At 38.9% G+C, this 23,975-nt stretch overlaps 1 protein-coding gene across 5 annotated transcripts in view; it reads left to right on the top strand.

The window, feature by feature from the left end:
* Positions 1–600: 600 nt before the first annotated feature.
* Positions 601–23,975, top strand: part of KIF2A (kinesin family member 2A) — a 79,938-nt gene continuing 56,563 nt past the window's right edge. The window contains exons 1-3 of one of the 5 annotated variants that reach the window (XM_088130445.1): positions 601–1,185; positions 22,213–22,307; positions 23,094–23,210. In XM_088130445.1, coding sequence (XP_087986571.1) covers positions 1,122–1,185; positions 22,213–22,307; positions 23,094–23,210 — 276 coding nt within the window. In that variant the 5' untranslated portion in view covers positions 601–1,121. Of the gene's footprint in view, positions 1,186–21,789; positions 21,962–22,212; positions 22,308–23,093; positions 23,211–23,975 lie in introns of those variants that run through there. The other 4 variants (XM_088130446.1, XM_088130447.1, XM_007424189.3 and 1 more) reach the window with 4 other exon arrangements.

Genomic DNA, 23,975 nt, shown 5'->3' on the forward strand with positions numbered 1-23,975 from the left:
CAATTTTAACCAAAAGGAAAAAAAAAAATCAAGAAGTCTCTCAGCATTCTGTACAAAGCCTGGGAGGACTAACCCAATGCACTGACTGTATTCTGCTGATAGTCTGGAGGTGGATAAAATGACTTGGGAAGATGAGAAGGATCAGACACGCCATGCAAACACGGCTTAAAAAGTTGTAACTCAACAGCAGCTACTTAGAGGGGCTCTGACGGGGAGCAGCAGCGGTTTTTAGCCCTGAACTAGTGTCAAAATAAACCATCTCACAGCACCCTTGGGAAGGTAACAGGTTTGAACTATTAAGAGGGCAGGTGAGATCAGGTGAGGCCGGAGTATTTTAAATAGAGTAGACCCAACTTGATACGATCCTGCGCAGGAATGACAAGCAAGAGTCGAGATGACAAGGCTGTAATGAAGGGGCTTCTAATTCATCCAGGGCATCTAATCCACGCGAGGTAAGAACGGACGCAGCGAGAGCTGAACCCGCCTTCCGACCGGACTCCTCTCCACGCAGTCTCGCGGCCTCCTCTGCAAATCGGGGAGCGCGGTAACCTCAGCTCCGCAACCCGGAAGTCGGCTGGAAGGACCAAGGCCCGGTTGCACCTGGTCGGGCGGCCTTCCTCGTAACCCCTGCACGCTCCCGACGAGGAAGCGAGGCAGGGGCTGGGGTTCGGGAGGCAGAGAGGAGAGCCCGTCCCCGCCCCCGCCCCCGCCGGTTCGCTCAGCGCGGCGGCGTAGCCAGCGCAGAGGGCACAACCGAGGAAGCGCCGGGAAGCTTGCGGGCGGCGGCGGCGGCTTCCGCAGCGCCTCACGCCAAACTCCGAAAGCCCGCCGCCCGCCTCTGCTCCTCCCACTCCCTCAACCGATCCTGCCGTGACGCCTCCATTGTGTGCGCAGCGGCAGCGGCTCCCGGCGACTGTTGTATCCGGCCGGCGCCTTTTTCTCCTCCTCCTCCTCCCTTCCCCCTCCCCTTTTCCCGTAGAAACTGCTGTGGCCGCAGCCGCCGCCGCCGCCGCCGCCTCTTTCCCGCCGCCCCTCCCGCTTCCCCTTCTCGTTCCGCCGGGCGCCCCTCGCCTCGCCGCCTGGTCCTCCGTGTCTCCCCCTCCCTTTCACTCGATGACGCGATGGCAACGGCCAACTTCGGCAAGATCCAGATAGGGATCTACGTGGAGATCAAGCGCAGCGATGGTGAGCCGGGGGAGGGGGAGGGGAGGCGTTGGAGAGCAGACCGGTGGATGGGTGGAAGCGTTGCCGGGGGAGCTGAGTGGAGGGGCCGCCCGCCTCGGCCGGGGCCGACAGTGGGCGCGGGCCCCGCGAAGGAGCGGCGTCGGCGGCGGGGCCTGTGGCGTCGGCCGCGGTCGTTAAGGAGATTTTTGTGTCGCTTCTTGCGGCGCGGATGGGGCGGTGAGGCGCCCGGGGTGGCTGGCGGAGCTGTGCTGTCGCCGCTGGAGACGGCGGAGGAAGAGGGGGGTTGCGGCAGTGCTGTTGGGGAAGGGGGCGCGGAGGCTTTGGGGTGCGGAGCCGGAGGGGGAGCTGCCTCGGGGTCGGAAGGGACAGAGGAAGGGCGTGGCCGGGGGCCTTGGGAGGCCTCGGCCGGCCGGCCGGTTGGGAGGACTGAACGCGGGAACTTGGGGTTGAGCAACAGGAGAATTTTCGGCGGGCGGTGGGAGCTTGTGCCGAGACCCAAGGAGGCTGCCGGTGGATGGGAGGGGAGCCGGTCGGTAGAGGCCCGGTTCTGATGTGGTAGAGGTGAGAGATTGGCACACCGTTTCTAAAGGGAGCTAAAACGATTTCCTGTTCTTAGTGCACAGGCAAGTCTCACGTGCACGTGCAAAGATAAGCCTTGGGTTTCCTTCTACTAAACAAGCAAATGGAGTGACGTCCCTCTATTGAGAATAACGTCTTGTCATGGAGTGTTTAACTAAATAAATGGAATTGCTAACCTCTCCCTATGATACCCGCATATTTAGATACTACCCCGGGGGATGAAGTTCCTGGGTTAATCCTGTGTTTCCCATTTCTGCCCTGTGTTTCGCGGCAGCAGCGTGTGAAGAGCTCTCTATAGATGCGGATGAAGTTTGTAGGCGTGTGAAGCCTTGGTGGGATTACTGTTGCATAGTGTGGATACAGCGTGTTGGAGGGTTGCGTGCAGAATGAATCGATCTCTCTTGCTCAGCCATGATGAGAGAAGTGCCATTGGATGTTCCTAGTTAGTTTTGATGACGCTGGGATGAGGTCAGTTTTAAATTCGTTCTCGAAAGGTACCTATCAGATACTGCTTAATATTTGTGAAATTCAGGAGTACATCAAATGTCTGGAAGCCAGAGTTTTCAAGGATTGTAGTAAAATGGCTAAGAAATAAATGCTGTTGTTAATTGTGCTTTCCCTTTCAGCACTTGTATTTGCATTCCAGCCCCTGTTTTTATTCTGCAGTTACAGCTGCAGGTGCTTGTACAGTAATCAAATGGATTGTTAGAGTTTGTGTGAGAAGAAGCTATGCAGTAAGTTAAATAAGCTTAAACAAATTAAACAGGTTAAAATTCTTGGTTTTGTTCAGTTTTCAAAGTGATCCAAGGAATTTGTTCATTCTTTACCACAGGTGATAAAAATGAGTGTGTGCATGTCTCTTGACAAAATGTTTCTGTCTGGGAACTGTTGTAATTTTTTAAAAAAAAATCTGTTCTACTAATTATAAGAAAAATGAATGGAAATCCCTGAGTATCATTGGCTGGATAGGCTCCTGACTGCTTAATACCTCTACCCTATACATCTATATCTAGAATATCAAATAGTTTCAAATAAATTATTTTATGTTTAAGGAGTCCTAGATTTAGCATTTAGATTTCTTATTTTGGTTTGTGGAGGGTCATGGCTAGTCATCTGCCACCTAGTTTTTGATATTTTTTTTTAATTAGCTGACAGGATGCCTGCTGTTTGGGAAAAAAAGTGTAAATGTTAGCTCACAAATATAACTTCTGGTAGGTTTCATTCCTTCTTCAAATTCTATAATGAAGCATGAATTGGAACAACAATAAATTCTTAACTTTAAGCAGGGGATACTGGGAAATTGAAAAAGCATTCTGAAAGAATGTAGTAGCAAACCACTTCCTTTATATTGCCAAGAAATCATAGATGGATCCATGTAGTCACCATCAGCCAAGCTCAATTTGAGGATCGTAACTTTTAATACTTTGTCGTTTAGGTAGCTATATGTTATTTTTGTGGAATTTGATATTTTTGTAATAGTTTTTTTTATCCTTTCACTATATATTTTTTAAAAAGTGGGTGCTTTTTTAACTGATCCTTCATGTTGCTACAATTAAAATTGCATGCACAAAGTTCTCTGTAGACTCTGATTTGTTTCTTTTTTAAATCTTGTATTTCTTGGAATAATTATTTTTAATGGATTTTCCTAGCTGTGAATGGGTTTTGTTTAAATGTACATGTTCTTGAGCATAACTGTTAGAGAGAATTTATGGATACATTGCTAATATAACTGTGACTTGCAGCTTTAAGCCGTTTAGTAAATTAAGAAATAGGAGAATGTGTATGCTGATGAAGTTCAGAACTTCGATATGACTTTGTAATAAGAGATGGTGCATACTGATATTATGTTAGTGAAAAATTATTTTAACATAACCACAGATTACAGGTAGTCCTCACTTACCAACCACTCATTCAGCGACCATTTGAAAGTATGACAGCACTGAAAAATGAGACTCACGACTGGTCCGTGAAGTTGCAGCCATCACAGCATCCCCGTGGTCATGTGATTTCGATTTGGGTGCTTGACAACCAGCTCACGTTTATGACAGTTGCAGTGTCCCACGGTCAGGTGATTGCCATTTGCAACCTTCATAGCCGGCTTCTGACAAGCAACTCAGTGGGGAAGCTGGCAGGAAGTTGCAAGTCGGGGTCATGTGACGTCACATGTAATGACCCGTGGTGATTTGTTTAATCGCCGCTGGAATTGACGTAAATCAACACAGTCATGTGACAGCATGCTTAACGACCATGCCATTTAGTGACAGAGTTGCCAGTCCCTATTGTGGTCGGTAAGTGAGGACTACCTGTATAAATGTTGATTAAAGATTGTTAAAGAATGGAGTAATAGTTCTTACATGCAAAAGTTGGGAAGACACTTATAGATACAAATGTGGTGAAATTTGTAATGCAGCAAAGTTACTATTTATATAATAAATTGATGTTTAAACCAATTTTAAGGAACATGCTTGAAGGCCTAAGTCATTAAAAAGGTACTTGCCAATAAGATCTCAAGTTTTGTACCATACAAGACTCCCTCCACAGGTCAGTGCCACCTGAAAGTGCCACCCATCAATTATAAAAGATGATGAGACTCTGAGAAAGCATCCAAAGAATATTCATTTATAATACTTGGATTAATTTATATTTGAAGGGATGGTAAAGTATAACTCATCTGTATGTATTCATGGACCTACCCAGCTTTGTCAATGGCCTGCATTTCCATTGTAGTAGTAGTAATAGTACAAGAATGCTCTTGGTCTTTCTCCTGAGGTGTAACCAGAGGGGTTTTCCCCAACCTGCTCAAGTGTTCCACATGCATGATTGCTTACATTTAGAATTCAGGTAATTTAAGGTTATTTATAGTAAAGAACTGACAGGCAGAGAAAAGATTGAACACTCATTTCCCCTCCTAATTCTCTGGTTTTGATCCTACTGTTGAAGTAGTTTTTCCTGTTTAAAAAGGAGTTGTGGTAACATGGCTCTCATCTACAATATGAGAAGGCTAGGGGAGAGTGCCACAATCATAAAATATATACAGCTTTTTGCACAGACTAGATAGGCTTTTGTCCTAATCTATTTCCATTTTTCTTAATTCTAGTAGGACCACGTATACTGTTGGTGTTCTGCTACCAAATACTCTATTAATGCTCTTCCAGTGAAGAGCCAATGCCAATATATGAGCTCAGGGCTAGAAATATGGCTTTGCTTCTCTACTGATATTGGGATTTAAGCTCTAATAATTTCAGTAGAAGTTGCAAATTCAAAATTATGTTGAAATTAATCCTATTCAAAATGTCAAAGTTTTGTGCATTTGTTTTGTGTAAAATTATAAGTAATAATGCTGCGAAGATCATTCTGAGGAATGCTTGGTTTGTAGCAACAATTTCAGTGGATTTTAGCAAAGCTGTGTGTTTGCTGATTCACTGCAGTACCAAACTCAATTGAATTGCTTTCTGTCCATGTACATGTAAACTGGGAAGGTCCTCAAAGCAGTCAGGATATGTATGACTCAGTTGCATTTCATTTGCACAGCCTTAATGGAGTTGGAGAAATGTATCTATATTGCAAAAATGCACATTGCAAAAATGGGAGAAATACACATTCTAAAGAATAATGGTATTTCATTGCACATTTTAGTCAGAGAAGTGAAAATTAAATTAATTGCAGGATGTGAACCAAATGAGAATTCTCACCTGTCTTTAGAGAATAGAAATGTCTTTAAGCACTGCATTTCTACTGGTAAGTAAAACTATGTTCTTTGTGTGTTTTTTCTTTCCTGAATGCAGGTTTCTCATTTTCTTGTCCAGTTCCCTTCACTTGAAAGATTAATCATTTTATATTTAGTAAATTATTTAGTCCATGATTGTATCTCTGAAGTGAAATGTAACTGTCAGTACAAGATGGCAAAAATATTTGTTAAGATCTCTTAGAATCATAGAATTGGCAGGAACCATTTAAGCCATCAAGTTCATGTAGATGGTCAGGTCTTCCATTTCTCTGAGTAAGGGTTCTGCTGTTGAATTGCTCTGATTGCTAGAAATATTTTTTTTAACTTACAGTCAGAATATTTCTTCCTGTAGCATCAATTAATTATTCTCTGTCCTGCCCTCTGCAATGAGAGAAAATAGGCCTCAACTTTCTTTGTGGCATGCTTTCAGATATTTGAAGAATGCTGTCTTTTCTCATGGTTAACCATACCAGGGCCTTCAATCCCTCATAGGACTTATTTCCAACTCCCTTATTCAGCATCATCCTTGCTCTTCTATGATGGTGTTCCAAATTCTCTGAATCCTTAAAACATAGTGTCCATAACTGGACAGAGTACTCAAGATGTGGTCTGACTAAAGCAGAATAAAGGGGAATTATGATTACTTTTCATGATTTGGAAATTACACTTTTGTAAATGCAGCTTAAAATTGTATCTGCCTTTTTTATGCCATATCACACTATTGATTTGTATTCAGTTGTATTATCTCATAGTCAGTTTATAATCAACTGCTATTCCTAGATCTTTCACATGTTACATTATCTAGCCAAGTATCCTACTAACCCTATACTTTGCATTTATTTTTCTCCCTAAGAAAAGAACTTCATACTTGTCTCTATTAAATTTCATCATGTTATTTTCAACCTATTACTCTAACCTCAATATTTGAATTTTTCTCTGTCTTCTAAAGTAGAGTGGAACCTCGGGTTACGAACGCTTCTGTTCACGAACTTTTCGGGTGACGACCAGCTCCGGCTGCAGATTTTTGCTTTGGTTCGCGAACTCCACCTCGGGTTACGAACAGGATCCGCGGCTATTTTCCCTCCCGTGACCTGGTCCACGGCCATTTTCCCGCCCCTGACACATGGTCCGCGGCCATTTTCCCGCCCCTGACACGTGGTCCGTGGCCATTTTCCCGCCCCTGACACGTGGTCCGCAGCCATTTTCCAGCCCCTGACACGTGGTCCGCGGCCATTTTTCCGCCCCTGACATGTGATCCGGGGCCATTTTCCACCCCTGACACGTGGTCGTAAGGAGGGGGACTCTCCCTCCAAGCAATAGCCGCCTCCCTGTCCTCCACACCAGAACGGATTAACAGTAATTACATTGAACCTTATGGGAAAATTTGCTTCGGGTCGCAACCAATTCGGGTCGCGACCAGAGTCACGGAACGAATTAAGTTCGTAAACCGAGGTTCCACTGTATTAACTGCTGGGGGTGGGGCTGGGGCTGGGGCTGGTTCTTTGGAGAGTGGGAATGTGAACAAACCACTTTTTTTCAGTTCCTTAAATTCAACATATCTTTTTCCACTATTGTGTGGCAATTGTGGATGGTAGCCATACAATCCTGGGAGAAACATAGCTGCTTGAAGGAGTTCAGAAAAATGCTATGTTTTTACCCCAACGTATTCTGAAGTGTATTTTGTTTACAAAGTGCTCCACAGCTCTATTAGTTATTTCATCTAATGTATTATCTGCAAATTTAATAATTTCCTTCACCTCTTCATTCAGCTCAGTCATAAAAATACTGAAAGACTTGACATCCAGCTTGCGCTTAACTGGCTTGCTAATCAGCATGTCATGGAGTACTTGTCAAATGCTTGCTGAAGTCAAGATATATTAAGTTTACAGCATTGCCACAATCTGATAAGGAACATACCCAATCAAAGCACAACTTATATTTTGATAAGACTTGTTCTTGACAAAACCATTTAAATTCCAAATAATTCTTAACCTCTGGTAATTACTGTATTAGTTTCAAGTTACCCTTTTGATCTGCTCTAGAACCTTTCCTGTACATTTTAGCCTGATCTATAGTTTGCTCTTCTCCAGTCATTTTGACACTTAAAAGGAAGTTACAGGTAGTCCTCACTATCTGTCCACAATAGGGACTGCAATTTAGGTTGCTAAGCGATTTGGTTGTTAAGTGAATCGGAGCTGATTTTACAACCTTTTTTATGATGGTTGTTAAGCAAATCACATGATTGTTAAGCAGATCACATGGTTGTTAAGTGAATCCAGCTTCCCCAGTGGACTTTTTTGCTGGAATTCGCTTAACAACCACGTGTTTTGCTTAATGACCACAATGACTCGCTTAATGACCATCATAAAAAGGTTGCAAATTGCGATCACATGACCACACGGGTCGTAAAGCACTTTTCCAAAGACTGTTGTAACTCTGGACTGTTGTTAAATGAACAGTTGTTAAGCAAGGACTACCTGTAATTGCCTGGGTGTTTCCCTTGTCTTTACTGCAAGGGCAAAAGAAACAGCCTTGCACCGTACCTGCAGAATGCAGCCTTGTTTAAAGCAATCTAAAATTCTGAAAAGTATACCCTAAAACTTGTATGTGTATTCCTTCCTTCCCATATAACATTTTAAGACTTGACAGAAGACATTAACTAACATGCAGTCTTCAGAATATGAGCATGATCATTATGTTCTGAACTGGGTGGTTTTTATACCTCCATTCCAGCCTTAGAAATTCTAGCTTCCGATCTTAGTTCCCATACTTAATTGAGGATGTTCTGTTATTGCTAAGTATGGGACATCATTAATGATATACTTTGTCCTCTCTGAATGACATGAAATAAACTAGAGGGATGGAACAGGATTGTGGTAGAAAGAATAGCAGTGGCCAGCCGCTGTTTGGTTATGCTGGCTTTAAAAATATGTTGTATTGCAGTAGCTTAGTGTTTGTGAATATAAATTTTGGTGAAGAGGTCCTGAAAAAGCGGATCACCGTGCAGTAGGTAATTAAAGTTGCCAAGAGTCATTGAGGGTGGGATGGCATACAAATAATAATAACAACAAAAAAGATAAAAAAAGATAAACATTCTGGAGTGCCAAACCACTAGTGGCATTTTGTCTCTCCCATCCTGTGCAGAAAATAGTGTTTTAAAAATTAATAATAGAAATAATTTGCATTGCTACTTATGTCTGGACAATATTAATAATCTTAAAATCTTCTGCCTACTTTGTATCACAGGATGGATAAAAATCAGTGATTTGTGTCACTGGTCCTTGGGAAGGACTCGATAGGTGAATAAAAATCCCAAATCCAGTCTAAACATCTGGCTGACTATGCAACCAACAATAATAATGGGACTTTAGAATTCAGACAGACAAGCACCTGCCACATAACACCCCAGACTTAACAATTGTTGATAAAGACAAAAAAGTCTGGATAGTGGACATTTCGATACCTGGGGACAGCAGAATAGAAGAGAAGGAGCTGGAGAAAATCACAAAATTCAAAGACCTGCAAATAGAAATAGAATGACTGTGGCAAAAGAAAGCAAAGATAATACCAACAGTAATAGGCACTTGGGTGAAATCCCAAAACATCTGGAGTACTGTCTGCATTGACAGAATCAGCACCAGTCAATTGCAAAAGGCAGCTTTACTTGAAACAGCATACATCCTGCAATGATAGTTTTAACACTATCAAACAATAACATCTGCCTGTCCCAGATCCTTGGGAAGGACTCAATAGGTGGATAAAAATGCCAAATTCAATTTAAACATCTGGCTGACTGTGTGACCAACAATAACTACAATAATAATAAATCAGATCAAATAATGTGTGTTCTTGGCCTGAACTTTATGTTCCTGAGGCTTTTTCTCTCCATGCCAGAGGATGGTCTTGGCTTTCTTTTTAATAAATTATCAAGTTGGAATCGGTAACATCAAGAGGGGACCAAAGGTGTAAAAATTACTAAATTTAGGCTAATCCCTAATAAGTGGATGGGCAGGAAATAGATATATTTGAAAAGATAATCTCTTCCTCAGATTAGATACCCTAAGGTATTGAAGAACAAACTGCACAAGCAAATTATTCTGATTTTCTTTCACTATTTCCAAATCATGATTTATAAAACACTAGTTTTGCATGAAACTGTTCACATTTAGAGATGTTTTCAGATATTCACAACTGTTTGGCTGCTTAGTATTATTGTTACTAGGAAGAAGCCAGTTATGAAACATTAGTAGTGAGAAAATTAAACCTAGTGAAGTTACACATAACAATGAATTGTTGCAGAAAGGTAAACTTTGAAGGGGAGGGAGGTTTGGGAAAATACTTTACCCTCCCCTTTAAAGCTCTTGCTCCATATTAAGATCCTTTTTTCCAGTGACCCTACCAATCTCAGATGTCAAAGGATGTGGTGAACAAATGTTACATGAGTAATGTTCTCAATTTTGCAATACGCCTGCCCCTTTAAAGCGCTCCTAAGTTCCAGCACATACTGCCCAAAGCTACCTAATCCATCACACTGTCTTGTCAATGGGGTCATGTATCCTAATTAATTAGGACAATTAGGGATATGTCTTAGTTTGCAGAAGAGGTTAAGCACCAAAAAATTCAAAGCCGCGACATTTTTCAGTTTTGTTCACCAGTCTTCGTGCATTCTTAATGCGCTTCTGCTTGGGCTGCTTGGGTGAATGTAATTTGTTACTGGAGGCATAGGTCACAGGACTATTCTTACCTTTGGAGCCAGAGCAGGTAAGGCACTAGTGATACCTAAGCAGAACTACAGTAGATCTTCTGGCATGAAGTGTGTCATTGCCTCCAGCTTATTATATTCAAGCTGTCCTAGAATCCTAATATTTAGAATTTATGGGTATTTCTGGTTCTCTTACCAGTATAAGTATGGTGGTTCCCACCTCTTCCAGCTCTCATTTATGTATCATTTGCACCAGCAAAACACAGCTCCTTTTAATAGTTACTTCCATTTGCTGGATGATTGTTCAGTTACAGTTATAGGAAAATCAAAAAACCAAACCTGATTTTCCTGTCTAGGTGTCCCTACTGAAGAATGATTAAAAGAATAGAGCCTGTGAAATAATTTATCCAGGTGTAGGTGTAAGAAAAGCTGATGGCCAGTCAAGCTTTCATCCATTGAGATGAAAATTGGTTATAAGAAGCTAGGAGCTAGAATATATTATTGGAAAAAGTTGAAGTCTGAGAAGCAAAGTGCACATCAAATTGCTGGCAGATTTTCAGCATATTTCCTCAAAAACTCAGGTTGCTTGCCAGAGATCCCTCTTTGCCAGTCTCTGGTTGTTTCCTGTGCTCCTTTGCTTGCTCTGGGTTTTCCTTTGGGATTGGATTAGCTCTCTGACTTTGGACCATCAGGTTTAGTTCAGAAGAGCCCCACTTACTATCTGACAGTGACATTTTGCCAGAACAGGAACAATTTGTGCCATCACTTTCCCCCATGATTTGGGGACTCTCCAGGTCCCTAGCATTATCTTTTCCCTTCTTCCCACAGAACAAGTACTGTCAAGATTTTTGGCATAGAAAGTCAAAAGTTCAGAAAGAATAGAGCCTCCCAGCACATGCAGTACAAAGTTGCAAAAGCCTGAGTATGGTATAGAATATTAAGAGGACAAAAGATTATTGTTTCAGGTTTGTGACGTTGCAACTATTTTCGAAAATTAGCATGCCCTAAAATCATGTCAATATTTAGTTTAGAAACAGTGGTGAGTGTTCTGTTTAAACATGGATGCCTATAGATTGGTTAGGTCTTTAAGCATCTTTACATAGGCACCATTGCAACAACCTCAGTTCATTTTTGAAAATGTTCACTGTGGAATATTTCATTCAGCATTGCTACAAAAATCTGATGCTTGCCAAAAGGGGAAAAAAATAGCATATTTCTTCATAAAGATGTGACTAGAATAACAAGCACAGGCCTGGAATTAAATGTAGGAACAATTGACCAAATTGTAAGAAGACATTCCTTAGATAAAAGCTTCTGAATGTGTTACAGCATCGTTAGAAACCTCATTATTGGAAGACAACTGAAATAGACTTGCTAAGTATTCAAGATTCATATTGTACTCAGAAATGTTTCAGTGACTAGGATGCTACCTACTTTAACCATAGCTGTATACAAAGCTTTCTGATGTAGTATTTCTTTGTATGTATGAGCTTGATACAATGGTTAGATATGGGTGATTCCATTGTATCCCTTATAATGAACGCACTTGTATCTGTGGAGCATCAGAGATAGAAGACTTAGCACATATATTATTTGACTGTAATTTGTATAAGAAGGAGAGAGAGATATGTACCTTGGATCATACATTAACCGAATGACCCATTGGGAACCACATATTAAAACAACATATCTTATGTGTGGTCAGAACTTGAAAATAACATATAATACAGCTCGGTGTCTGAGTAAAACAATACAGTTGAGATCTGCATACGTGAGGTTGATTGGGGTAAATTGTAGGGGTGACACGGAAATATGATCTGTACTCTCACTTATCTGTATACTTAATTGTTGTATTTTATTTCCATTTTACCTAATTTGTTATTACATTGGGTTTTATTAACACTTTGTGTTTGAAATTTTGAATTTTGATATGGCCTAAGGGCTAATCAATAAACTTTGATTGATTGATTGATTGATTGATTGTGTATTTAATTCCACTGTCCTGTAAACTATTGGTCATATACAAACACACTAACTATTGGTAGAATCCTATAATACATGAATTGGAAAGGATCTTATAAATAATTCAGTTGAATTCTTTGCTCAGTACAGGAATCTGCCAAATCTTTCTCCACAAGTAACTATCCCGCCCTCACCTGAAAATTTCCAGTGAGGGTGAGTCCATCAAGCCTTCTGAGCTGATTGTTCCGCTCTTTGACAGCTACTGCCATTAGGAAATTCCTCCTAGTGTTTAGCATGAATTCCTTTCTTTTAATTTCACCTTCTTGGTCCTTGTCCTGCACTCACTTTCAGTAGAGAACTGATTCTGCCCCCTGTTGTATGTGACAGCCTTTTGGATATTGGTAGACAGCTACTATATCCTTCCTTAGTCTTCTCTTTGGCAGGCTAGGCTCTCTTATGAGATTGTTCCAGCTTTTCCATGTCCATTTATATATTTAAAATATTTGCATAAGCTTCCTGTTTAAAAAAAGCCTCAAAGTAATTTAAAATAACATTCAGACAAAATACTTTTTAATATGTACTATTTTAGTCAATACTTCTTGATATGTATTATTTTAGTCAATATTTCAAGTGTGGTCTAACCCAGTGATGGCGAACCTTTTGGGCTCGGCGTGTCAAAAATTTGAAAAATGCCTAACTTGGCTCTGCTGGCATGTCACCCACCCCCAAACAAAAGAGAAACAATTCTTTACATATTCATTTATTAAAAAAAAATACAGTCCAGTCATGCGTGGTGTTATTATATAAAGAAATGTTAAATACTTACAAAAATAAAATACAAGTAAAACAAACTCAGTTTCTTTGATAACTCAAACAGGGAGAGTAGTTGTTGTTGGGTGTTGGTGAACACTGGTGTGTCACCTTTGACCCATGTCATACGTTTGCCATCACTGGTCTAACTAGTATAAAGTACAATGGTATTTATTACTTCCTATGATCTGGATGCAGTGATTTGCTTAATGTGTTCCATGCTCCATTAGTACACCAGGGTTTTCCTTCACACATTGTCAGCAAGTCATAACTCCCAAATTTAATTCTGCAAATTGAATAAGCAACTTTTTCACCCTCTGGGTCATTTATACGGATGTTGAATAGCACTGGTGGTGGTGAGTGTCCTACTTGATAATTCCTTTCAGGATGATGCAGACTCATTTATGAAGAAACTATGGATGCCATTGTTTTAACTAGTTGTAAATTTACTGAAGTACAATACTGCTGTTTATAGTTTAAAATCCATTTCTTAGTTTTTCTTTGGCCCTTTTTGTGTGAGAGGAAAGAACTAAGCTGCTCCATCTAGTCCTTAATACGTGAACTTATTGAGGCATTATACGCCTGCTGTTATTTCTGATTTATAAGAGAAACAAGATGTTTTTTTCCTCTAATATTTTCCATTTTTTCCTGGGTTTTCACACCTTTAACCCTTGTAGAACAACTTTCTTTTTAACATCATTGCTGTGTTGAGCGGTATATGTGAACTAAAAGATGATGATGAGGATATTTATCAGAGGTTGTTCATCCACTTGAAGCCATCTTTATAGAAAGAAGTATTAGTTTAAATTTGCTGTTCTTTTTACTATTTCATGTAATAATACATTAATGGTATTATCATTAACAGGAGCAAGAATTGTTTGGTCTTAGATTAATTATTTTAGGGTGTATGAATTTAAAACTCCATATTCGGGCCTTTTGCTACTGAATGTTTTTGATCACAATTTTATAAATCCATTTTATAACCTCTGGCCGTTTTCTACTACAACTACTTATAAATAATAGTGCTATGCAGAGATCTGGATTTGAAGGGGAAAAGATAATTTGGAAGTGTGCATACGCCCACACTGTCCTGCTGGCAACTCCTTTAGAGAAGCTACATCTTTTCCTGGTTCATACCTCAATCCCAGAAGAAGATGCGCTTGATTTAAGAAAGTGCTACCAGGTATGACATGTGGCTGGGTAGGAAGTTGAGGTTCATACAAGGCTAGTACTGTAATGAATTTTGCATTTTTGCAACTTCAGGTATAGCAGATGATGATACTCTGCTGGGTTGTTATAGAAGCTTGATAAGAATATCTTTTATCTTCATGGAGGCTCTTTCCTGATTTAAAAGTCCTGAATAATGAAGTCAGAGGATTATTTTTCAGACTCTAACCTTGTAGATGTTAAAGCCCTATGTTCTGATTAGTATCTTTATTGCTATGCTATGAAAAATTGAGGGGGAAAACTCATCTGAAGGGTGACTGAGATGGCATCCATATTCTTAGCTCTCATTTTTTTAATCCAGAAGTAGTAGAGTTGGTTCTCAGTTGTCTATAGACACTAGTTATTATGACTATATAATGATTTAGATTCAAAGGGGAAATGGTAATTTGGAGGATAGAGACACACCTGGTAGCACTTCCTTAAATCAAGCACTTCCTTAAATCTCAAATGTTCCTGCTCTCAAATGTTCCTGCAGCCTGCCAAAGGGTTTCCCCTCCCCTCCGTGCACGGAGGGGAAATTCTTTGTGGGGCTGCAGGAACAGAGCTCAAATCTTCAGGATTTCAGCTCCCTTCCTGCAGCCCGCAGAGGGATTTCAGCTCCTCTTCGTCTCCTCTGCTTGCAACCTTCCCTCCAAGCTTCCCATGGACTTTCTGAGGAAGCCAGCAGAGAAGATTGTAAATGACAATCACACTTGACAGCTGGTCGTAAATGTGAGCTGGTTGCCAAGTGCTCAAAATGTGGCAATGTGACCGCAGGAGTAGTGGTGGTGCAATGTTTTATGATGGCCGGAAGTGCTTTATGGGCCATGAAGCACTTTTTCTGAGGCCGTCGTAACTTTGAACCATTTTTAAATGAACGATTGTTAAGCAAGGACTACCTGTATTTTAAAAATTACATTTAAGTATTGTTTCCAGGGCATACTATATTATAATCTATGAGAGAGATCAAGCCAACCAAATGATAAATATGTAATCAGTAAATGTATTCATTTGAAAATTGTATTTTTCCCTTTAAATACCTTGCTATTAAACAATTTAAAGCCGTGTATATTTTTTCAATTTTTTTGTGGTGTCTCAAGTTCCTGTTTTAGTACACATCTTAGTGAGACCTTCTGGTATAACTTTTTAACAAGGGGCCTCCAAGTTTAATATAGCTTAAGACCTCACCAATTGTAAATCCAGCACTGAATTAAGCTACATTCCATCCCCCAAAATTGAAACTATTCAGTCTTTGAAGAACTTTGGATATATTGAGGTTGGACTGTTGCAAAAAATATGGTTGTGTACTCATGGAAGAATGCTTGTGTCCTGGGCTCTAAAAATTTTCTTATCAACTTGTTCTGAAACAGAAGCATGGCCAGACAGTATAGTTTGAGTTTTGAAAGTTGAATCTTAATGTGAAATAGGATAAATTTATATATATTTAATAAGTTGATATATTTCTATTTTTAAAAAAATATATTAGGAGTAGAACTAATTTAGGCTAGGGTTTTATGATATTTTAGTGTTGTGTAGTTGTGTTTTCTTATTTTTATTTTCTATTGGTGGGAGGTTGGTCTTTTTTCTCCTCTTGTTTCCATCTCCCTTAGGTAGTTTAGTGTATATATACTTTTTAATTTCAATGTATAGCTTTTATATAGTAAGGATCCTTTTGTAAAGTATATTTTATACAATAGTAATGCAGTTGTTTAGTTTCTAGAATGTTTTTTAAAAGTGGTAGTAATAAATGCACAGAAGATCTGCCCAGATATAGAAATTAAGCTCTACATGTATGTCTGTTCCAGTCTTTTTCTCATTGCATTTTTGAGCAGTTGACAAACTTTTGGTCATTTTTTCCCAGCCTTGAGGGTTGGAGACATCTGTTCAGTGTTTCCATATTTTTTTTGTCTAAATTTTTTTTATCCTGCCATTATTATTTTTATAAATAACTCAAGGCAGTGAATATACCTAATATTCCTTCCTCCCCCTATTTTCCCCCCAACAAGAACCCTGTGAGGTGAGTTGGGCTGAGAGAGAGTGACTGGCCCAAAGTCACCCAGCTGGCTTTCACGCCTAAGGTAGGACTGGAACTCTCAGTCTCCTGGTTTCTAACCTGGTGCCATAACCACTAGAACAAATTTTACTCTCTGGCCTGAAAATTGGTGGTTCCTGCCTTGCCAATTTTAGCCGTTACAAAGATTATAAAGAAATCCATGGAATAGACTGAGAAGATGAAAAAACAAATCTAAAAAGAAGGTAGTGGCAAGCCACTTCCATATTGCTGCCAAGAAAACTAAATGGGCCTGTCCATGTTGTCACTAGGAATCAAGGTGGTCTTGATGGAGTTTTTCCCTTTCATCACATAGACTTTTATGCCGGAAGTAGCCTCAGTGAGAAGTTACTTCCAAGTTTGGTAATTTCTTAAATATATTTATTCTGTCTTCCGAAGAACAGAACACAAAGGCATGATTATCAACATTTATATTTTAATGAATCTGATGTAAAAGGAGAGATTGTCTTGGCATCCATAAGGTGCATACAAGTAGTAGATCTATATTGGTGGCGTGGTGGTACTTATATGGCCTTGCTTGCATTACGTAGATGCTTATGGGTTTTCATTTCCATATAGAAATATTGATTTCTGTATTTGTGACTAATTCCATTAAATTCCTCTGTATAAGCAATAGATGTAGCCAAACTGACGGCATCTCTCCATTTCCTTTTACTGTGTGGATTGTTGAGGGCCAAAAATATTGGTGTTCCCCCCCCCCCCAACCCTTTCCCCTATTTTTTAAACCAAGAATTTTAAATTCAAAATGTATTGTTGATATTGGGAGAGCAAATTCCTGCACGTATGACATTTTTCTTTCTGTCATTTTAAATCGAGCTAATTCACACATTTCAAACTATTTTTGAGTCAAAAGAGATCAGTAATCAGTAATGATGTTCTCTGGGGCATCTGAAATTCATTTGCTCTGTTTTTGTTTTAATATCTTTGCCTTTGCATCCATGTGGATAAGGGCAAGATTACAGTTAGGGTATTAGAACCAAAGACCATCCCAGAAGTTTGACCAGTTGGATTCTCCCCCAATTTACAGGGTCATTGCCATAAGTTGCCTTGACAGAAAGTTCTGGAAATTATTTCTCAAATATTATTTAGTGTGTTTTTATGATTAGTTATTTTCTTAAGATTTATATACTAAAATAATTGTAATAAAGTAATACTCTATTACAGAGTTTGAATGGGATAATTTACTTTTCTTACAACAGAACATGCTACTTAATTCTTATGGGGAAAATGCCAGTTATGCTGAAATAATCTACTTTATAATCTTACTGATACTTTTCTTATACTTGTGCCTCTCTGAATCCCAAAGTATAGGTCACTTTACCCAGTTTTAGCATAGTGTTCTAAAGTCTGTAATTATGTTATTGGCAAGATATAACTTAATCTCTGGCTAGAATTTATCTAGCAACTGAAGCTGCTTAAGTTCATTCACCAAGGAGAAAAATATGTTTTTTCTTCAATAGTTATTTTGAATTAGTTTGTTAACAGAGAAACAAAGAAATGGATTCAAACTCAGGAAATGAGCCTAGCTTTCTTACGTTTCTCCAGATGAATCTGTAAACATGTACAAAAGAGGGGAAACTCCCCCCCCAAACCAGCTGCTTATCTGATAAATGGGAAAGCTGTGCTTGATTGTCTGCTTCAACTCTAGCCTTTGTGTACTGTGTCATTTAGAAAAGGTTAGGTGTGATTGGTTAGTACCTGAAATAAAAGAAAATTCAAACACTAGGGTATTTTTTGGGGAGGGGGAGAATTGATGAATTATGATTCTTAATAGTGTTTTAGTGTAAATCCTATAGAGAGGTAATACTGAATGCTTCTTGTTAGCCAAGACTTGTTAGCATTCCAAATGGGGTAAAATAATTTAATTATATTCATGTTAATTAAAAAAAAGTGTGCAGTTGGTTAAATCATTGAAGAATAAATTTTACTCTCTGGCCAAATGTTCCAAGTATATGTTTGTAAATAGCAGTTTGTGTGTGTGTGTGTGTGTGTGTGTGTGTATATATATATATATATATATATATATATATATATGTGAAAAATAATTTATTTTTAAATTTCAGTTTTTTCCTGTAGTCTGTTCTCCTATAATATTTCTCAAAATACTGAACTATACCCAAGAACTTTGATACACTTGGATAGATTTGTAAAAGATCAGTATTAATTGCCCATGGCAAGCAATCCCTGTCTTTAAGCAGGCAAGCAAGTTTTTGTAAATGGGGGGAGGGAATTGTTACTCTCCCATCTTTTTCAGGTCATCAGTATTAGGATTATTTGAAAATGATTCAGAAGAGGTGCTTCAGAATGTGTGAACATAGCATCTCTTTAAGGCAGCCGCAATTTTTAAAGTGTCCATGCAAGTGAAAAAAGATCTGTCTGCTTTTATGAGTTGACTCACTAACACAGCTATGTTTGAAAATGAAAGTTCAGCTGCTTTAAAGAGGTGCTGCACTCACACTCCCATGTGTTCAGAAGTACCTTTTCTGAATGTGTTGAAGCATGTTCAACTTTATTGTCTCTCATATATTTAGCACAATATATGAGGAATGGTTTATAAGCTTTACTGGCTGACTTGCAAAGGTATTCTTATAGACTGTAATCCAGAAAAGATGATGTAAGGACAAGGAAATTGTATACTTAGCCAGTATTTAGTTTGTGATTTCAGAACTGCAAGTTCCTGAAGACAGGTGCAATTTATGTTAATTACGAATGCAACAAAAGACCTCTAGCTGTGATTCCTTAACATACTATTAAATGATTCCTGTCACTCTCTTTGAATTTCCTTTTCCTTTATATTATTGACACAGAGTTGCCCCTGATGCTCATGTTGTAATGAAAGCTAATTATCTAATGGCATGGATTGGAAAATGTGGCAGTAGCCACTGTGATCAATTTTCTTGAGAAAATGTTACATGACATCCAATACTCGGTAGCAACATTCCCCTCATACTTTGAGAACAGATAGTATGTGGTGGTGGTATTGGAAACAGGAATGTTTGGGGTTGCTAGAAATACAATTCAGACAGCAATACTGTACATTCTTACCAAGGGATACTTATCCAAGTGAAATAAATGGACTGAGTTTTGAGTAAGACATATAATAGTACTCTATCTGTGATCTAGATATAATGCTATTCCTATACTGCAGCTGCAAATGAAACAGTAAAGATAAAAACCTCAGTGTCAGATACACCAGTGTCAGATACAAACCTCCAATAAATTGCACAGCTGGATGGAAAATAGCTCAACAAAGTGGCCAAAAAATGATATGGCTAATGATCATGGGTACTTACCGCAGACTAAACAAATACCAGCACACTTAAGGAGCAGCTTAAGGAACAAACCATGACCTCAGAGCATACAAAAATGCTGACAACTACCATCAAGACTACATCACTAAGACAAGCTGAAAAAAGGAAAACAAACTCCAACCAAACTTCTTAAGCTAAGTCCCAAAAGCAAAGAGGTATCTGAACCGAAATGGGTATTCAGCATGTCCAACTGCCCACTATCCACTGGAGAACATAGTATTTTCCAGAAAGGCCTCAACTATAACATAGACAATGCTAATCAGAATTCCTTGCAGCCTTAGAAGCAGCATTTAAAACCACAGGACCTGACACAGAGACCCAAGGAAACATAAGACAGGCAATCATATTACAGACCAGAAGAACACAGAATCAGAACCAACTCAGAGCAGAGAACAAAGCAGCCCTCAAAAACCTAAAGAAAGACCAAACCATTACCATCCTCCCAGCAGACAGGCTGAATCATGGTTATCATAGACAGAACACAACGCATACAAAAAGCTAAAGAATTACTGGTGGACAAAGTAACCTACATCCCAGTAAACACCAACCCAATGCAGAAACAAGACAACCTGATCAAGAGAACCCTCAGTGACCTAACCAAGAAAGGCCACATCACAAAAGAACAGTGGTGGATGAAAAGCAGTGGACCCATCCTCCCAGACTTCTATGGACGCCCAAAAAATATACAAGCCCAACATACCACTTCGTCCATATTGTATCATTACCAGGGACCCCAACATACAACATAGCCAAAAAACATACAAAACTTGGACATCTCACAGAGGCGAGCGAATATTCTATCAACTCCCACTAGAGTACCTCCAGAATATCAAAGACCTAAAAATAGAAGATGAAATTATGGTTTCATTTGATGTCACAGCACTCTTTACATCCAGTGATTGAGAACTAGTGAAAGAATCCATGGCAGTAGTACTACACAACACATGCGACCTAGCCAAATACACTAAGATCGAAATATCCAGAATCATGGACCTTACCAACCTCTACCTCACTATCTACTTTCAGTTTGATGGACAAATATATCAACAAATCAGAGGAACACCCATGGGATCACCACTCAGGACTCATAGCAGAGACTGTAATACAGCGTCTGGAAACTATAGCACTCCCACACATACAACCAAAAGTAGGGATCCAGTATGTAGATGACACCATCATAATAAAAAAGGAACAACTAGAGAAGACACATGAAACAACATCTTCAAAGGAATAAAATTCACAAGGAAAGAAGAAAACAACACACTACCCTTCCTGGATATCCACGTCAGCAGAGGAAACGATGGGAAATTAGAAATGCAAGTCTATTGAAAAACAACCCATACTAGCCAAGTGCTCCATTACCAAAATAATCATACCTCCCACAAGAGCTGTGTAAGAACATTATTCAGATGAGCACAAATGCACTCCAGCAACCCAGAACAGCGGAAAAAGGAAACAAACTGCCTATACAACATATTCCAACAAAATGGATGCCCACACAACTTTATCAAAACGTGCCTGACCGCTCAACCCACTACAGTACAACCAACACAAGCTATGAAAAGGATAACACTATCATACATCAAAAACATCTCAGAAACAACCAACAGACTATTAAAGCCACACAGCATCACTATAGCCCACAAACTAACTAAAGCCCTTGAAAACATCTTAAGTAAACCAAAAGACCCAGTAGCCCAAGAAGGAAAAACAGGAGTCATCTAAACATACAGTGTAAGGACTGTAACAGATACTATGTAGGACAGACAGGCAGAAGACTAAGACTAGCAGAGCGCATCCATGAACACCAGTTAGCAGTCAGAAGACACGATGAAAACTCCTTAATCTCACAACACATGGACAGACTCAACCTTAGTTTCAACTGGGAAACTGAGCATCCTAGACCAAGCTAAATCCAAAAACGCTAGGGGATTCCTGGAAGTTTGGCATTCAAACAAATCAGTCATCAGTAGACACAGAGATAGATCACATTAACAAACCATTCGAAAGAGACAATAAAAAAGCTAAGAAGGAAACAAAAAGACCAGAACACATTCTCTCCAGCAGCCAACACCCAGATAAGCAGTGACTAACACCAGACAAACAAGCAGAAAACAATATTCTAATCAAGGAACTACCAAGGAGAAAACCACACCCCCACCAACACTGGTAGGGGAAGCTATTGTATATAAACAGGGAGCAAACCCCACGCTCATGATGATGTTGGGTAATGAAACGGCTGCAAGTAAATAACCAAGCTCAGAGAGCACCAAGGACTCCAAAGATAAAAATACAATATTTTCAGGGAAAATGTATGAAAGGAGGAGTGCTTATGACAGTGGTTTTTATGTTGCAGAATGAAGATATTTTAGGCTCTGCTATCAGTTTAGGGAGCAAAAGCCTTGCAGGTAGAGTATCATGGCAAATAGAGATCAGCTTGGTTGATTCAGTTGGCTAAAGAAGGAAAAGATAAAGGAATCTTTCCCAGCTATCCACCGTTTGTCAGAGAAAATAGTTGGGGTCAACTGTCAGTTGCTCTTAATAGCTTGAGTATTAAGAACCACTGTATTGTTTGCAATTGCATTGCAATATGTTGTGATTCTTTTTAAGGATTCTTTGACCGGGGTTTAAATCGTTAATTAATATGCTTTCCTTCCAGGCCGGATACATGAAGCTATGGTAACGTCTCTAAATGAGGATAATGAAAGTGTTACTGTAGAATGGATTGAAAATGGTGATACTAAAGGAAAAGAGGTATGTCTTTTTAACCATCTAAAAGTTATGAAAAAAAAATTCTTAGAACACAGAAAATACAGAAGCACCTTACAGAAATGTTAAATAAACTGAAGTTGTATATGAACTGCATTTAATGAAAACTGTAATGATATGGTTCAGTGGTACTTTTGATGCTTTTTAAAGCTCAATCTAATGGAGAAAATTTAAATTTCATCACCAGCTGAATTTGTAAGAAATAGCTTGACCTAATAATCCTAAACAAGTTATCACAATGCTTACTTGAGATGTGTGTTTCTGATCATCTGAAGCGTACTTTCCTGTATTAAGGGAAAAAGTCCTGGAGCACAATTGAATGGAGGAAATATAGCTCCCTTTGTTGTCAAGATAAATGGTTATTTGTTTGAATAAAAAGACAGTACAGTATATAATCAATCAACTAAATAGAAAGGAAGTAGAAAGAGCAGTTGGACTTTCTCCCCTGATATGGCTGTGCTGGGCAAGAATGTGGCAGAAGAAAACAGTTCAGTTTTAGCATTCCCTAGAGTTTTGGAGCTGAGCAGAAGAGGGCTAAAGCACTTCCTTTTCTGGGACAGTAAAGAATGTCAGTAATGCATTTTGCCCTAATTTGGTTATGCCAGCTGCTTTTTCTAGCAAAAATGAAGATTTTTATGCCTCAGTTATGATTGAATCAAAATAAAGTAAACTATCATTTTGGTGGCAAAATTATATAAGATCTGCTTGTTTAGAAAAAGCAAGTAAATATTTCAGTGTATTTATTTTAAACTATTTTTTTTCTTTTACAAGATTGACTTGGAGAGTATATTTTCGCTTAACCCAGACCTAGCTCCTGAAGAAGATGAACCTAGCCCAGAGACTCCTCCCCCTCCCACACCTTCAGCAAAAGTAAACAAAATTGTGAAGGTTGGTGATGTATAATATTTATTTAGCTGAAGTCATTGTACTTCATTTTGCCTTTTGGTTTATAATTATATTTATTTTAGAATTGGAAGTTTAACAATGTTCTGATTTTTTAAAAATAAAAAAGACAATGGAATAAGATTTCTTTAACTGGACTTGTTACTTTTTGCTCTGTTCAGTAAATGTTAACTTTTTACTTAGATACATAAATTAGAGTAAAGACAGCTATTCCATCTATCTGTTTATCTATCTGTCTATCTGTCTATCCATCCTTTTTTATTAGTTTTTCCACAGATACAACAAAATACAAGTTTTAAGTTAAAGATAAGAGAAATAGAGAAAAGTAGAGAGAAATAAAGAAAAAGAAATCGAAAAAGAAAAAGAAAAAAGAAAGAATACTAAAGAAGTGGCTTCCAATCTTCTTAACAGCAGTTATAAATACATTTATATTTTACCCTCTCTCTCTAAGATTACTTCAAAGTTTCTTTCTTTCCATAATCTACCCTTTCTAATCATCAAATACATAAAACATCAGTTCATTTTTTTTCCAGCAAAAAGTCCATAAAGGTTTCCAGCCACTAATAAACGTAGTTGATCTTTCTCTAAGCAAACAAGTTAATTTTGCCATCTCTGTTAGTTCTGTCATCTTCACCAATGTTCCTTCATTGTGGATATTTCAGAATCTTTCCATTGTTGCGCATATAGTTGTCTCACAGCAGTGATCATATATAAAAGTAGTCTTCCATGGCTTTTTTCTAGTTGTCTGTC

This window comes from Python bivittatus, unplaced genomic scaffold (genome assembly GCF_059951505.1).
Source record: "Python bivittatus isolate LINGU-HERP-01145 unplaced genomic scaffold, Pbiv_v1 ctg000850_np1212, whole genome shotgun sequence".
Lineage (NCBI taxonomy): Eukaryota > Metazoa > Chordata > Lepidosauria > Squamata > Pythonidae > Python > Python bivittatus.